Consider the following 17,164-nt stretch of genomic DNA (forward strand, 5'->3'; position numbering starts at 1 on the left):
CCTCTTCATTCTAGGTTATTGTGTTTCTCTGTTCTGACATCTCTTTGTACACCACCACTTTCTCTATGCTGCATGGAGAGGGCAGCTCTCGCTTAAGTTGTAATTACACTCCATATCACCAGGGGAAGTCAGCATCACAAATACTGTACTGCAGTCCACTCTGTTGCAGAGCCAGTTCAAAATGTCTTTAATTATTCACATCCAAAATTATTTGCTTTGCTAATACTGACTCTCATTGACTTCAGTGGCCTTCAGAGCAGACCTATGCGTAATGCAATGGGTCTGCAGCAGCTGGAATAGAAGAAATTGGGGAAGTATTGAGTGTCATTTTCCCAGACCTGAGGATGAACTCTGTGTAGCTCAAAAACTTCTCTCTCATTAACAAAAGTTGGTCCAATGAAAGATAGTATCTCCCCCACCTTGTCTCTCTAACATAGTGACTTCATCAGTGTTTTTGTTTCAGACCAACAAATGCGAACAGAATTGTTCAGCTCCAGTGGCAATAGTGAAATAACCCCAAAGAAGGAACATTTTATTTAAATGACACTATAGACCAGCTGAAATTCTACGGGGGCTTGTTTTGTCTGGCTAGAGGGCTAAGAGTCCTTAGGTGTTCCCTGGATGCTTGATTTTTCTGACTGCTCACTAAACAATTCAGATTATTGTTCTTATATAGGACCCTAAGTAGCCATTTGGTGTGTGTCTCAGTTAACACAGAAATAGTGTGGTGTGGGGTTTGACTCTCTTCGGTTAAGTCAGTAACGTGATTGGTAAGTGGGAATGATCAGTTATTTCCTTGTTTATAGTCTGCATGATTTGTCAAGGTCTTCAAAGTGGAAGAAAAATCACTAGTTCCACTTTTCTTCCTCTGTGCCTCTCAGACCCTTTCACTGAAGGGCAATGATAAACAGCATTTTCAGTCCTCAAGAGTCTTCCTTGTCAAATAAAACTCAGAAACCCAGTAACCACAGTTTTTCATTGGAATCCAAATACATCACTACTTCTGCATTCTTCTTATATTTATATTGTAATTCTTGTACTAAAAAGCAACAAAATGGGCTTCAAATTAAAATTAGCTATTTTAGGATTTCAGTGGGATACAATACTAGAGAGGACATTGTCTATCACAGAAAACTATTCAAAAATGAAGAGTTTCTGAAAAGAGGCTGTTTTTAGGGGTGGAGAAAATTCACAAACTTGATCTACATTGTTTTCCTTTTAAAAAAAAAATGTTTCTAATTTGGAAATTTGAAAAGTTTCCTGGTAATATGCTCAGCCCCCGCAAGAGAGGTTTCCTTATTACCCTGCTATGATGCTTCCTGTTGACTCCCTCTGGAGGGAGCTTCAGCCAGAAAGGCGCTGGCCCAGCATACGATTAAAGGTGAAACTAGAAAGGAAAGTCTTCTCTGGGACTTGGAAAAAGTGAGGCTAAGGCAGAGAGAAAAAGAGGTTTCCTTGAACATAGTCTATGATGTAATAAATTGTACAAACCCAATGTAATTTGTCTCCTGACTTTTTTCTATAAATGGAAGAACGCACTGAGGCATTACCATGTGGCATCAGCTAGGTCTTAAAGAAGTTAGCTTTTTTTAATTTAAAAAAGAAAAATAAAACAAACTTGAAATATAGTTTTATTGGCCACATTGTAACACTTCAAATTGTGTTTATCATCTTTCAGCTATAAAAATAAAGGATTAAAAGTCTGCCAAACTACATCACTTTATACATTCTAGCTTTTAAGTGCAGAAAATTATTTGACATAACAAATCTTTAGACTTCAGGTGTTAGACTTGGCGATCAAATGCACATCATTTTGGATGGCATTCTTACTGTAATAGGTTAAATGCAGAGATGCTATGATGCAAGTTAAATCATAAATGAGTGTAAATTACATCCCAAGGGGGGACACAGGTTGTCCTGTGATCAAGAAAGATGTTGCATCCTAAACTACCTTTTACCTTCCTGTTAAAGATGGGAGCCTGCTTAATCTTCTTTTCCCGTGAATTGCTTTTACTGCTACAACTCATCTTTTTTCCAGCATCAGCATGGAAGTTGCATCCATTTGCTGATTCATTTACACGGCCCAATGTCTGCAGAGATTGTGAGACTCAAAATTAGATTGGGATGAAGTGAAATTGGTCCTGTTAGTGAAGCTATGCGGATTGGGGACTGAAAGATTTTTTTATTTTTTTTTTTTCTCCTAGGACTGACTTGCTCTGAACTGCAGATTTCTGATAAATAGGCTACGCTTGTGCCTGTTGCATAGATTTTACTCTTCTCTTTTGTCTATGTTCACAAATAAGCTTTGCTCTCTGATCTTGCTTTTTCCCTTATATCTTATCAGTGGAGCATGCTCTAGTCAGTCCATGTGACATAAGATAACAATCTGTAGGTACCATAGAAGTGAAGTGCAAACAAGAGCACATGCAGAGTGAAGCTTCCTTAAGCTCTCAGAGAAGTTAGGGCTTGGCCTTGAAGTCAAAACACTTGCCAAGTGGTGCTAAGGTGTTTCAATGAAGCTGTGGGGAGAGTTATCTGATTTCTTTCCCTAAGCTTTTGTTTGGACTGTCACTGTGCCAAGCAATCTTAGTTTGCAATTTTGCTTGTTGATGGACCTGTAGAGGGAGAGACTACTATTGCAGTCTCATTTCTGTTTTTTTTTTTAAAGTTCTGAATTTTATACTGCTGTGTCTTTATCTGTCCTCTATTCTCCAGCCCTGTTCTTTTAGATGCAGAATAAGTAATTGTTTGTTGTTGCAGTTTTGAAATAAGCAAAGGCATATTGTCTAACAAATTAATTTTAATGTCTGGCACTTAAACAGTACCTCTGTCCAATGATCTTAGGGGGTTTACAAGCATTAATTAAACTTCAAAGCACCTTATGAGATAAGTGTTATTACACTCCATGTTCCAGTGCCTCATTTAAGTCACATTTCATGCTAGCACGTTGGAGAGTAGCAGAGCTATAGATAAAATCCTTATTTGCAGTCTCTTGCGGTTTGAAAATTTTATCCCAAACTCTGTTTTATCAAAAATGACTTAGGTGTCTAAGCTTCATTGAAAGTCAATGGGATTTAAGGTGTAGAGTTGTATTTTCATAAGAGACTTAGGTGCTTTTGAATTTTTTTCCTTTACCATTGCCATATTGCAGCTTACTGCCTGCCATTCTACGTGAGCATTGCTCCTGTCAGAGGACTGAAAATATTCTTCTAAATAAAGACCCGGTAGGAAGCATTCTACAGCCAAATAAAAAAGTAATGTGTGTACTTTTTAATATAACCACTGATATACTATCAATATCTGTGCATATTTAAAGTTTGCTTTGAATTGTTTTGTCTTTAGGAGAAGCCAAAAATCTTCCTACGTATCCGGGGCCAAACAAGATGAGGGATTGCTACTGTACTGTAAACCTGGACCAGGAGGAGGTTTTCAGGACCAAAATAGTGGAGAAATCACTATGGTAACAAATATTTCTTGTATGCAGATATATTCAGTCAGTTCTTTTAACGCCCTAAAACATTTGTTTATATTATATTTCTATAGCATTCCAAATAGATCTTTTGGTGGGATGGAGAAGAACATAGCTGATTTTTTTAAAATTGTAGGACTATAATAATAGCATTATTATGAATATCATGGCCTGGCATCTAACTATATGTTTTTATCATTTATGTGTGAAGAGGTTCTTCTCCTGAGAGGAAGCACATAATTAGTTTCCAAGGAGGTTACAGTTAATGCAGCTCTCTAGTTTACTTGCTTTTGAACTTTCTTTATGCTTTTTAGCTGTCAGTTTAACCATGCCATTTAATCCAGCTGTCAGGGATTTTTCCTTCGTACTGTTGTTACAACTGTTGCTCTATCAGAGCTCAAAACCACGGTGGGGTTTTGTTCTGCACATTCCTGGAGGTGCGAAAATAGGAGAGAAGGTAATGAGACTACAAGAAAGGGAAAAGCAGTTACAGCAAAATCCTGAGATGGCAGGTACAGTGCTAAGTTGTCTGAGATCCTGATCTCCTGCTGCTGGCCAGCTTTGCTCTTTTGAGAGGCAGTTGGTGGTGAATGGATGTGTCTCCTTCTCCTCCAGCCACTCTGAAACTACCTGAATACCCAAGTGATCTGGTAAAGCATGAGTGAGAAGGGGTTTCAGAAGTCAGCTTTTTTCTCTGCATTCCCTACTTGCTGGTAAGCTGTCTCCTGGGGGGAAGGTGTGGAATGCTTTTCTCCCAATGACACATCCTAGGTGCTGACCCTCTTTATTAGAATCTAGTTGTCCTCTTTCTCCATGCACTTTACTGACCTCCTTGGTGGTAGTGCTCCTCACTATACCCACTGCTGCTGACCTATGATCTTGTGGCTAAAGCCTTGTCTACCTTCCATATCTGAATTGACTGTAACTATGAGATTATAGCTCCACTGATGCTTGCCTGCAGTGCAGACAGAAAAAACCAGCTATTTTCACTGGGGCAGTTTGCCATGGTTTAGTGCATCACCATTTTGAGAGACCACTGCCAATAGGCTGTCCACACTAGGAATTTGCATCAGTGCAGCTACAGTGTTGACTGCCTTTTGGGATAGATCCCCAGCATAAGCAATGCCTAAAACATAGGCTTGCAAGTTGGGAGAAATGGCTTCTAAGGCGTTCCCGTACCATGTGATAGGTGTATTGTAAGACTAAACTAGTCAGGAGTAAAATAGTGGAATGGAATGGAATGGAATAGGTACAGACTCACAGCAAGGAGTGGAACTTCTGTTGGGGCCTAAAAATGCCTAAAATATAGAGAGGACAAGTTTAGGCACAGACTCTCAGCCTTTAAGGCCAGAAGGGGCCATCATGATCATCTAGTCTGACCTCTTGCACATCATAGGCCATACCCACCCATTCCAGTAATAGGTCCGTAACTTCTGGCTGAGTTACTCAAGTCCTCAAATCATGATTTAAAGACTTAAAATTATGTAGAATCCACAATTTACTCTAGTTCAAACCCACAAGTAACCATGCTGCAGAGGAAGGAGAAAACCTTCCCCTCCCCTCTCCCTCCCTGGTCTCTGCCATTCTGACCTTGGGGAAAAGTCCTTCTGACCCCAAATATGGCGATGAGTTAGACCCTGAGCATATGGGCGAGACCCACCAGCCAAAAACTTGAGAGAATTTTCTGTAGTAACTCAGAGCCTTCCCCATCTGTTATCCCTTATCTGCCTATTGGAGACATTTGCTGATAGTATTCATGGATGGGCCATATGCCATTGTAGGCAATCTCATCATACCAGCCCCTCCATAAATTTATGAAGCTCAGTCTTGAAACAAGTTAAGTTTTTAGCCCTTCCCCTTGGAAGGCTGTTCCAGAACTTCACTCCTCTGATCATTAGAAACCTTGGTCTAATTTCAAGCCTAAACTTGTTGATGGCCAATTTATATCCACTTGTGCCAGCATTGGCCCCAACTTAAATAACTCCTTTCCTCTCTGCTGTTTATCCCATATAGACCAATCATATATGCCTTGAGCCTTCATTTTGATAGGTTAAACAAGCCAAGCTCTTAAGTCTGTTCATGTAAGTAGGTTTTCCATTCCTCTGATCATCCTTGTAGCCCTTCTCTGCACTTGTTCCTGTTTTGAATTGATTTTCCTAGAACCTGACAGACCAGAATTGCACACAATATTCCACATGAGGTTTCACCAGTGCCTTGTATTTGATGATAACACTTTCTTATCTCTACTGGAAATGCCTTGCTGATACATGTTAGCACTTCATTAGCCTTTTTCATAGTTGCATCACATTGGTGGCTCACAGTCATCCTGTGATCAACCAGTACACCTGGGTCTTTCTCCTCCTGTGTCGCTTCCAACTGATGCGTCCCCAACGTATATCTAAAATTCTTATTATTAATCCCTCAGTGCATGATCTTGACCTTTACCTTCTTAAATTTCATCCTGTTTTTATTATGTTAGTTTTCAAAGTCCTCCATATCTTCTAGTATGGTATTCCAGTCCTCCCCAATACCACCCAACTTTGTCATCTACAAATTTTATTAGCACAATCCTACTTTTTGTGACCAGGTCATTAAAGAAAATGTTAAATAAGATTGGTCCCAAGACCAGTCCTTGAGGAAGTCCACTAGTAACCTTCCTCCAGTCTGACAGGTCACCTTTCAGTATAACCTGTTGTCGTTTCCCCTGTAACCAGTTCTTTACCTACCTTTTTGATTCTTGTATTAATTCTCATCTTCTCCAATTTAACAAATAATTTCCCATGTGGAACTGTATCAAAAGCTTTACTGAAATCTAGGTAGATTAGATCTACTGCGTTTCCTAGAAAATGTTATATTCTCAAAGAAAGAGATCAAATTGGTCTTGCATGATCTGCCTTTTGTAAAACCATGTTTGTTTTTTTTAAAATCACAGTTACCATTTACTTCTATGTCCTTTACTCTTTCTTTCAAAATATTTTCTAACACCTTGCATACAACTGAGGTCAACTAATGGGCCTGTAGTTTCCTGGATCACTCTTTTATCTTTTTAAAATATAGATACTGTATTTGCAATTCTCCAGTCATAAAGTATGACCTTCAAGTTTACAGATTCATTAAAAATCCTTGCTATTAGGCTTGTAATTTCACATGCTAGTTCTTTTAATATGTTAGGGTGGAAATTATCCAGTCCTCCTGATTTAGGTACCAGTAAGCTGATTGAGTTTAGCTTCCACCCTGGATGTGGTAATTTTCTTCTTCCATATCTTTGTTCACATTAGCGATCCTGCTACTCTCTCCAAGCCTTCTCATTATCCATATTAAAAACCGAGGCAAAGTATTTGTTTAGGTGTTGGATCATACCTAGATTATCTTTAATTTCTACCCCTTGCTCAGCATTTAGCAGTCTCACTTCTTGTTTCCATGTTTCCTTTTTTATTTATATGTCTAAAGAACCTTTTACTAATGGTTTTAATGGCTTTTGGCAGTTCTCATTTTTTTCCTACACTTTCTGACCTCTATGAGAGAGTTTTTCTTGCTCATCCAGCCCTTCATCCATTCCTTATAGGCCGCCTGCTTTCTTTTAATAACCATTTGCGACTCTTGTTCATCCAGATTGGTCTACAACCCTTCTCTACATTTTTTTTCCTTGGGATGCAGGCTTCAGATACTTTAATTCAAAGTTGTAGAAACTAATTCCAAGCCTCGTCTACATTCAGATCCTTGAATTCTTCAGTCCAGTCCAACTCCCTAACTAATTCCATTAATTTTTTTTAAAGTTTGTCTTTTTGAAATCAAGGACCTTTGTTGCAGACTTATTTTTGCTTATCCTTCCATTTAGTTTACACTGAATTAACCCATGATCACTCAGACTCAGGCATGTATGTATTCTGGAAAAAGGGGATTTACTTCCCCCCCCCAAATTAATTTCTGGTCACCTTATATTTAAATAAAGAAATCTGAGTGGAGTGGGCTGCATACATGTATTTAACATGTAAGTCAGTGGTGGAATCAGAGTTAAGTAGTGAATTCTAAAGTAAACCCTATCTCCTGTTATCATATTCATAGATTACAACGCCGGAAGGGATCATTATGATCATCTAGTCTGATCCCTTGTATAGCACATGCCCTCAAACTCAAAATAATTCCTGCAGTCTAGCTTTTAGAAAAATATTCAATCTTGATTTTAAGTGTGAAACATTTTACATTGGAAATATTCAATCGTTTAACTGATGAGATTATAGATAGGAGGTGTAACTTTCAAAAGTCCTAACTGATTTAGGAGCACAAGGCCTATTGATTTTTCATAGGATTTGTCCACTCAAGTTTTCTTGCACTTAATATTTTTCTTGTGACCTTTATTTTGGGTCTTTATTGTGTTCTGCATTGAGGCAAGAGAGACTGAGACTGAGATGCAAAATGAGTGTAGATTTTGACCCTCACAGATAGCCACATAGAGTTAGGACAGTTGTGTTTTATCACGAAGTTGTTAGCGCCTTCCAGTTTAATGGAATTGTTTAGTAATGAATAACATAAAGTTGCTGTCTAAAGTTCTTGCTGTAATTACGAATTTGCCATGTCTGAGGCTTGAAATAGTTCCACGAAACTAATTTTGCAATTGTCACTTAATTTCTGTCCTGATTCAAGCAAGTGTAACCTTTGTTGCTCAGAACTAGGGATTACACAGGTAGTGTTTTTTTTCCTGTTGGATGACCATTAAAGCACTTCACAGGAGGGCTTACTGTTTTAATTGACGTCATTTCACTGGATTAATCCAATAATTATTTTCCACTGAGAAAATAAGCTTTTCTGTTTATAGGAATAACAACTTTCCTTGGGAGAAATTCCATCTGTCTTTAGACATATTTAAATTAAAGTAGTAGGCTGAATCCAGTCTGAAATCAGCAGGTTAGGGTGCTCACGGGAAACTACAATCCTTTCATCCTGAATTGTTGACCAAGGAGCATCTACTTCCAAGTCAGCTCTTGGCTTTTCTTGCTTTCCTCATGTCTCCCGGGATAGCCTTTCTTCCCCCTTGGCCATGTCAGCAAGCATCTACCTTTAGCTCCATCTCTTTTTGAGGGTGGGTAGGGGCACGTTACTGCTTTTGTTCATCTGTTTCGTAGGAGCATCCCTTTTGACTATCCCAACACTCACCTACTTCTGCATTCCACTACCAGTTGGCTATGCCCTTCATCCTTGAACATTCCCCCAATAGGTGAATAAATAAAATAAATTCAAGAAGGAAACTGTTTTTAACAATGTCTTTACAGTGCCTCTGTTTGTACAAATTGCTGCTGCTTTGTTCAGCTATCTAACTGCTGCATCATTGAGGGAGGAGTTGCAGTCCACCCTCCCGTCTAGGATGACAGGACAGCAAAAGTGAAAAATCAGGATAGTGGGTGGGGGGTAATAGGAGCCTGTATAAGAAAAAGACCCCAAAATCGGGACTCTCCCTATAAAATTGGGACATCTGGTCACCCTACTCCAGTCTTTTAACTGTGCACTCCACCACCACATGTTTGACCGTGTGCATTGCTGCCCTGTAATGACCTCGATATGAGGGAGCTAAGTCAAATTTCTACATTGTGGCAGTCACTGTGACCAGTCCAGTGAGTAGCCTGTTAAGCCTAGTTAGGATTTGCATCCCAGGTTACAAACAGGTGAATGTAAATTAGGGCTTCTGAAATTCATCTGCATGCCTGTCTCTCTATCCCAGAGTTGCTGCCGCTCTGCAAGGACGTAGCTGTTGGTCTTGATATGCTGTTGTTCATCCAAGATTGGCACTGGGCCAGCAGCACTGGACAGGAGTGTATTAATGGCTGCCACAAAAGGATGTGTCAAAGTCAGCAGGAGTTGCAAGTGTAGTTCTTTTTCTTGAGACGGGCAGATCAGCTTCTAGGAAGTGTGCATTGCTTACTTACACCTATTGGAACCCTTGTCAGCCTTGTGTGCAGCAGGTTGTTTTCATCTATTATAGCCCTTCATGCAGTTTGAAGGTTAATGGCATCTTGTCAAAGTTTTGAGGGAGCTATGGGATCCAACACATATAAATTAGATGTTAATGTGTGGTTAAAGCAACCACTAATTATATGGGTGGCTGTGTTCAGCTCCAAATAAATAAGACACACATGCTTACCTCTCCACCAGATTTGTTGCAAACTATTCCCTGTAAGCCTATGATGAGGTTTAACATGGAAATGATATTAAATCAGCACTTCAACTCTGGCCCCCATTCTCAATTTCTAATGCTTTGGTTGGGCTCCTTGTCAAAACTTGCACAGTCTCTGAGTAACAGGGACTTGTGTGTTGCAACCTATGAAAGCAAATCACAAAAATTAGATCTTTCCTCACCTTTTAATTGACAATTTAAACCTTTGCCGTTTTTTCAGTTTAGCAAACAAGTGAAAACCTCTTTTTTTTTTTTTTTTTTTTTTAATTTTTGTTGAACTGTGGTTGTTAAATGACAAACTGTTTCCCATTTGTGACCTATAGGTTTTTTTTACAATTATCTGTGAACATATGCATAAAGTTGAATATACTTGTCACCCTGAAACAATTGTCATAGTTCAGGGCAATTGTACCTGTATTGCTCCTTTGAGGGCGCCCTCTCTAGACTCCCAGCTCCTTAGCCGTCACCTCTCTTGGGCAAAGTCCAAGTGTCTCTCTTGAGACTAGGGGTTTTCCAGGCTGCACAGTTCTCTGCCTACACTGTGATATTCGAAGCAAGCTAAAACAGCTAAAGGGCCAGCACCTGCTTTTTGCTTTCTCTGCAGAAGTTATGAATAGTGTAATTGCCTGCAGTTCTAAGTTACCGTACAGCTCTTCATAAGTAAGCATGTGTATTCTTCAGTTGAAAGCATTACAGAAAAAAGCTATTAAACATTTTATTTACATGCATGTTAAAAAGCTTACCAGAGCTCACCCTGAACTTCAGCTTTGGACTCAGTCTTACAAAACCCGTAACTGTCTCTCTCCCCCACTTCCCCCGCCACACACAGTTACAATTTCATGGCTATCTCAGATTCAGAACCACCCAACTGTGAATTGTTCAGACTTTCCTTTTTTTCAGATTGCGCCTTTCATCTTGGCCTCAGGTAACAGGTGATCAGTTGACAATGGACAACACCTCAGGGTGAAGCTTCAAAAGGCTGGGGTTTTGCGTAATTGGAGGTGGAGAATTTACTTTCCCCTCCCCCTAGATATTCCCCAGGAAAATGACTTAACTCTTTTTGTTCCAAAACTCCATTCTTGTCTGGTACATTGTCCAGTATAATCTTTTGAATCCCCAGGTTCCACATCTGTCACATTTCCCCCTTTGAGAGGTTATATACAATCCTGGCCCACAATAATACATAAACCATTCATTTAATACAATGGATCTGTAAAATACTAAATCTTAATTCAATAAAGTCTGCCAGGAAATTGCCATATCTACAACCATGTTTTCTAATTCAGGTTTCCTTGCACTGATGGAACCTGTATTTTTTCCAGCTGTTTTTTTCATATACTCTGTATACACATGAAAGGGTTTAAAATTGAAACATGGCTGAAACATTTCATTTTATACAATGAGGAATTCTACATGTGTCATTTTTTAGCTAATTACTTGAATGGTAACTTCACTCCTGTGGAGGTGATTTATTACAGTGGTTCTCAATAAGGGGTACGCAGAGGTCTTCCAGGGCGTACGTCAACGTATCTAGATATTTGCCTAGTTTTACAACAGACTATATAAAAGCACTAGTGAAGTCAGTATCAACTAGAATTTCATACAATTACTTGTTTATACTGCTCTATATACTATGCATTGAAATGTAAGTACAATATTTACATTCCCGTTGATTTATTGTATAATTATATGGTAAACATGACACCTCAGCTGCTAGAAGAGGGCCTCATACTCCCTGATTGAACTAACCTCATTATCTCTAGCTTGATTCTTGCTTGCATATTTATACCTGCCTCTGGAAATTTCCATTACATGCACCCAACGAAGTGGGTATTCACCCACGAAAGCTCATGGTCCAATACATCTGTTAGTCTATAAGGTGCCACAGGACCCTTTTCTGCTTTATGAGAAAGTAAGCAATTGGTCAGTAAAAGTGTGCTGTGACACTTTTTTGTATTTCTCTGTCTGATTTTATAAGCAAGTAATTTTTGAGTGAGGTGAAACTTGGGGGTACGGAAGACAAATCAGACTCCTGAAAGGGGTTCAATGGTCTGGGAAGTTTTGAGAGCCATTGGTTTATTACATGTATTACGGTAACGCTTAGAGGCCGCAGCCAATAAACCCCACTGTGTTAGGTACTATACAAACACACAGTAAGAGAGTCTCTGCCTTGAGCGTACAGTCTAAACAGCTGATGGGGTTGGGAAAGGAAACATTGTTATCCCCATTTCCCAGATGGGGAGTTGAGGCACAGAGATTAAGTGATTTACCCAGGGTGACACACAACCTAGACCTCTTGCTTCCCAGGCCAGTGCCTTAATCACAAGGCCAGTAACAATATTACTACACCTTTCATTAGCACTAAATTTCCTTCAAAAACTTGAGAGCAGCCAGGTTAGTGGGCGGTCAGGTGAGACCAATAAATCATAGTTAAGAGCAGGGGTTGGCAAGCTCTGGCATGCAGCTCGCCAGAGTAAGCACCCTGGCGGGCTGGGCCAGTTTATTTACTTGCCGTATTGGCAGGTTCGGCGGGCCGCGGTTCACCATCCCAGGCCAATGGGGGAGGCGGGAAGCAGCGCAGACAAGGGATGTGTTGGCCATGGCTTCCAGCCGCCTCAATGGCCTGGGAGGGCAAACCGCGGCCAGTAGGAGCCACGGTCTGCCGAACCTGCCAATGCGGCAGGTAAACAAACTGGCCCAGCCCACCAAGGTGCCTCCCCTGGCGAGCTGCGTGCCAGAGGTTGCAGACCCCTGGTCAAGAGTTTTACAGCCAACCTCTCTCGGCATCAAAACAGGACTGTTGTGCTGTGTATTGTACTGAATCAAAGACTTAAGGTTTCTACTGGGACAGCTTTCTAATGCCTGACTGGAAGAAGCAGTGGAGTGGAGATACTCATAGGTAGAGGGTGGCTAAGGCTAGAGGAGGCTCATTTCTCCCCCTTCCCTCCCCCACAAAGCTCTCAGCCCAGCTTGACTGGTGAAGCCCTACACCTGACAGGGCCAGGAAGGGGGTGGGGCAGGATCTCATGGCAGGAGGACCTTGCCTGCACACAGTCTTGGGTCCATGATCCTTTAGTGCTCCTTACTACTTGACAGGAATTTTTCACACTTTGGATAGAGTGATCAAAAACTGAATGTAAGAGAAAATAATCCACCTGGGCCTTGAGTCTACTGTCCCTAGACTTTGACGGGGAGGGAGAGTGCCAACCACATACTACTTGTATTTGTGTGAGTGAATAATACATATTCACAAACAATAGACTTTGCTTAATGTTAATTAAGGCTGCTGTCATCAATAAATTAACTGTTAAAAATTAGGAAAATGCATAAAGGATTAAAAGGCTAAGTCAAGCACACTCAAGTTCAGAAATGCTGGAGGGGACATTGCCCTTGCAATCTTAATTTATCTCCCTTCTAAAAAATATCTGAGAGAGACTGAGGTACTGACCCTGTAAAACAGAAAATACCAATGCAGCCTCACAGTAGTGAGACCACAATATTAAGAGAAGTCTGTAGCAACTCCATAGTTTAAGGGTATATTGAACTTAACACAAGAATAAAGTTCCTTTGTTTCACACTTTGCCAATTGAAGTTAGTTACTAAATTTGATTAATTCATTCTTGCAAAGAGTTACTGTTCTGTATAAAGGCTTGTCCACACTGTTTTTGGAGCGGCAGTATGTCAAAGCACATTATGGAACTTGTGGATACTGCTACTGTATACTACACAGCCAGATAACATGTGACAGGCTAATGCATGGTAGGTTTAGACTCTGGCTTGCTTTGCACTAACCAACCATATAGATGCCCTAATTTTTAATAAAATATTGACTGTTTGCTGATATCGTCTTAAAATACTTGCTTTAAAAAAAATTGCTTTGTTTTCCTCACATTTATTTGTGTTCCTCTAGCTAACCAACCACAAACTTCTCTCTCGCATTTGGATGTGTTGGACACAAGCCATTTCTCAAATATTAAATACATAGTTGTTCCACTTACTTTGGAGATATGCCAAGATGAGCTGATAGAATTACTTGGATACATCAGCTCCTTACATGTTCCAGTGTTGCCCACCTGCCTCTGGGAAATACAGAGCTCTGTTCAGCATAAAGGCCACTGGGGAGGAGGCTTTGAACCGAATGGCATAAGCAGTGGTTTGAGAGCAGCTTCTTGCCTATCTGTTTGCTCCACAGTAATTCTCACAATAGCCTCACTCCTCAGTGTACTCTCCCCTACACACACTGCCTGGCCCTACCCTGCCCTGTTCTCAGTTACCACATTTTGCTTTTAAACACTGATATGTATCAACATTTATGGATCTAAACATTGATGTGTATCAACATTTAACAGCGTAATGTGGTAAGGGGGCTTGCGAGGAGTGGAGCTGTATAGGAAGAGGCGCTTGGGGCAAATCAGACTGCCCGTGAGAGATTTTTGGGGCAGGGAATGAGCAAGACTTTGTGGGGGAGACAGGTAACACAGCAGGACAGAGTGCCGGAAGGGGAAGCAGGGCTGTGGGAGGAGGCATGGTGGACATTAAGGCTCTGAGGGGTTTACGAATGAGAATACGTATCAGTATTGAAAGCTATCCATATGAGTAACTATCAGCATTGTTGTAGACTTTTTTTAAGAACCTGAGCAATTTCAGAAAAGTAAACACATCTATAACTTGAGTTCCCCTTTGTCAAGGGGTTTCAGATAGAGGCTGAGTATCCCACCAGACAAGGATATTTCTATTTGTGGGAGAGGAGGAAATTTGATAGCTGTAAGAGTCACAAGGTCACTAGAAATGGGCAAGGGAGAATTTTTGGTGTTTGGTAGGTATGTCAGTCAGTGGATAGCATTCAGAGCTAGCAGGGTGAGACTGTAAGATATCCACCAGATATCCACACAGAATAAAAGCAGTAAAAAACAGGCTGAGGAAGTTTTAGGAAAAAAATGAGGAGAGTGGTAGAAAACAGAATGGAACATAGGAATGGCCGTACTGGGTCAGACCAAAGGTCCATCTAGCCTAGTTTCTTGTCTACCAACAGTGGCAATGCCAGGTGCCCGAGAGGGAGTGAACTTAACAGGTAATGATCAAGTGATCTCTCTCCTGCCATCCGTCTCCACCCTCTGACACCATTCCTTACCCATCCTGGCTAATAGCCATTAATGGACTTAACCTCCATGAATTTATCCAGTTCTCTTTTAAATGCTGTTATAGTCCTAGCCTTCACAACACTCTTCAGGTAAGCGAGTTCCACAAGTTGTCTATGCATGTTCTGTGTGTGAAGACAGAACTTTCTTGTTGAATTTGTTTTATATACATCTCTGTCGCTTGTCACCCATTAATTTTCTTTGGTGGGCGCTCTCGTTTCTTATTTGTACTAGACGATTCCCGCATAGAACATATAACTTTTCCATTAGTCTACTAATATCACGTCGAACATAACCATACAAATTATCCCCCTTACATACTCTTTTTGGAGAGCTGGAAATCGAAAGTACCGTAAGCCTCTTTTATTCTTCCTGCTATGGACCCGGTTCCCCACCCGATAGATGCATTTTATAGCTTGCCCCTTCCCTGCAACCTTTTTCTGACGCTCTAGGAAGGCTCGCAGTGCTGCCGCGATATTTCCTGTTGTGAAGATGGGGTTGAGACCAAGCCTCGTATATTCTCAGTGTATTCAAGCAGACTCGGCTTGGGGAGCATCCGCTATTCCAATCTATATCAGGCAGTTAAATAATGGCTATCTTCTTGTGTCTTATTCTCTATCCCCTTTTAATCATGTCCTAACATCATGTTTGTCTTTTTTTGTATATCGCACCTGACGACACTCGCGCCAATCATAGACCTGATTGCTTCTGTCTAGTGGCATTCCCAGGTGTTAACACACTTTGGGCCGCTTCACTGCTAGAAATAGTGTAGAACTAAATATCACAGTGTGGCGAATTAACTCCTAAGAATTCTTTTTTTCCACCATTGAATTCATGCGTGAATCCAAATATGACTATGCGTGTAATCTAACGTTACGCCTCGATTATTTTTATGTATCATGTGTGTGATGAAAGTTTTGGCAGGTTATTTTTGCAGATGTCGTGCGCGTTAGATCATTTTATACTTTGTCTTAGTCTACTCGAGGTCCTATACATCGTCCCTTTCATGCGTTTCTTTCATTGCTGCTGTGCTCGGACCTCCTATATCACTTCCCTGTTCTGGTTCGAAATGATCTAGTGTTTTCGATATCTTTCCCTTTTGACAGCTACTTTCACTCTTCTGTGTCTCCTTTTAAGGCGTCCTAACTATCTTTGAGAGCTAGTTTAGTATATCTGCAAACTTTACCACTTCAATGCTACTTTATCCCTTTTAATGTCTTGATAGATAGGGTGAATAGGATCTGGTTCTAGGACTGACCTTGGGGAACTCATCAAATAGTTTAACCCCTCTCCAATTCCAAACAATTTACCATTTATTTCCACTATAATACCTCGGCAGTACAATAATTCTAATGGGTGTAATGTCCACAATCATAATTGCCGTTTTGCCATGTATAATATAGGAGCCAGGTGAAAGTAATTTGCCCACCCATAAAGAGGGGGCTAGTGGAACCACTGGCCTTAGTCTTCGCCAATGCGCCCTGCTCGTTCAGACCTTCCCTCATTTTAACTTTAAATCTGTGCGGATTGTGCCCGTAGGCACTTTCCTGCCACCCAATAGAAATTCCCTCCCCTGCTGCCTTCCCCTAAGACGGACCCCAAGACCCCTCTTAACCCCTTACCATGGATGAATGTCATTTCTGATTCTGTGTCCCACCTATGCCTAATTTTGGTCCGTGCTCCTGTAATGCAGGATGGAGCATACGCCTATGAAAAGCTGCCCAGCTTTACAGTTCTGGCGAAGAGCCCAAATTTTCATATCGTAAAGTCCCATATACCTTAAAGCGCATTGGTAATTAAGACACTTCACTTGCTGACTTTGGAGAAAACCACCAAACATAAAGAATTCCATTACACAGCTGGAATTTCTATACACGATAACGCTGACATGCTACCTGTGGCAAAAGCGTTAAGACCTGACCCCAAGACCTTCCAGCGAAATCTGTAAAGATGGGACGAGTGTTTGGGAAGTGATGTTATCGTTAAGGCCCAGTCTTAAAAGCACTAGCGACACGCTGCAGTTATGCCGAGCCCAGTGCCTTTCCCTAGGACATCGAAACCACAAAATAAAAAAAGATAGATCACATCACCTCTTCTGTGGCGGCACCTCTTGCGCACTCCAGCGATAGAAATGAAACGGCAAGAGATCGGTCCACTCTGCTAACTAATTCGCTGCGTTTAACATCATATGATCAATTTAGAATGCATCCATTAGCATGGAATGCCTGTCCTGGAATTGCGTCGGTTCCAGCAGGAAGCGGACACATGACTCGTTAGCACATCTGCACATAAATAATAGCTTGCGCGCGGCTGCAATAGCTTGCCACGGCAGAACACCTCTTCTCACCTTTCAGGTGACATTGTAACCCGCGAGCGTATCAGTCCAGC

General features: G+C 40.9%; 1 protein-coding gene across 3 annotated transcripts in view; it reads left to right on the plus strand.

The window, feature by feature from the left end:
- The window catches only part of RASA3 (RAS p21 protein activator 3), a 282,307-nt gene that overhangs the window by 132,723 nt on the left and 132,420 nt on the right, over nucleotides 1–17,164 (plus strand). For 2 of the 3 annotated variants that reach the window (XM_075061447.1, XM_032777821.2), the window contains one exon: nucleotides 3,343–3,460. In XM_075061447.1, coding sequence (XP_074917548.1) covers nucleotides 3,384–3,460 — 77 coding nt within the window. In that variant the 5' untranslated portion in view covers nucleotides 3,343–3,383. Of the gene's footprint in view, nucleotides 1–3,342; nucleotides 3,461–9,235; nucleotides 9,329–17,164 lie in introns of those variants that run through there. The other variant, XM_032777822.2, reaches the window with a different exon arrangement.

The sequence above is a fragment of the Chelonoidis abingdonii genome, chromosome 1 (genome assembly GCF_003597395.2).
Source record: "Chelonoidis abingdonii isolate Lonesome George chromosome 1, CheloAbing_2.0, whole genome shotgun sequence".
In the NCBI taxonomy this organism is placed as follows: Eukaryota; Metazoa; Chordata; order Testudines; family Testudinidae; genus Chelonoidis; species Chelonoidis abingdonii.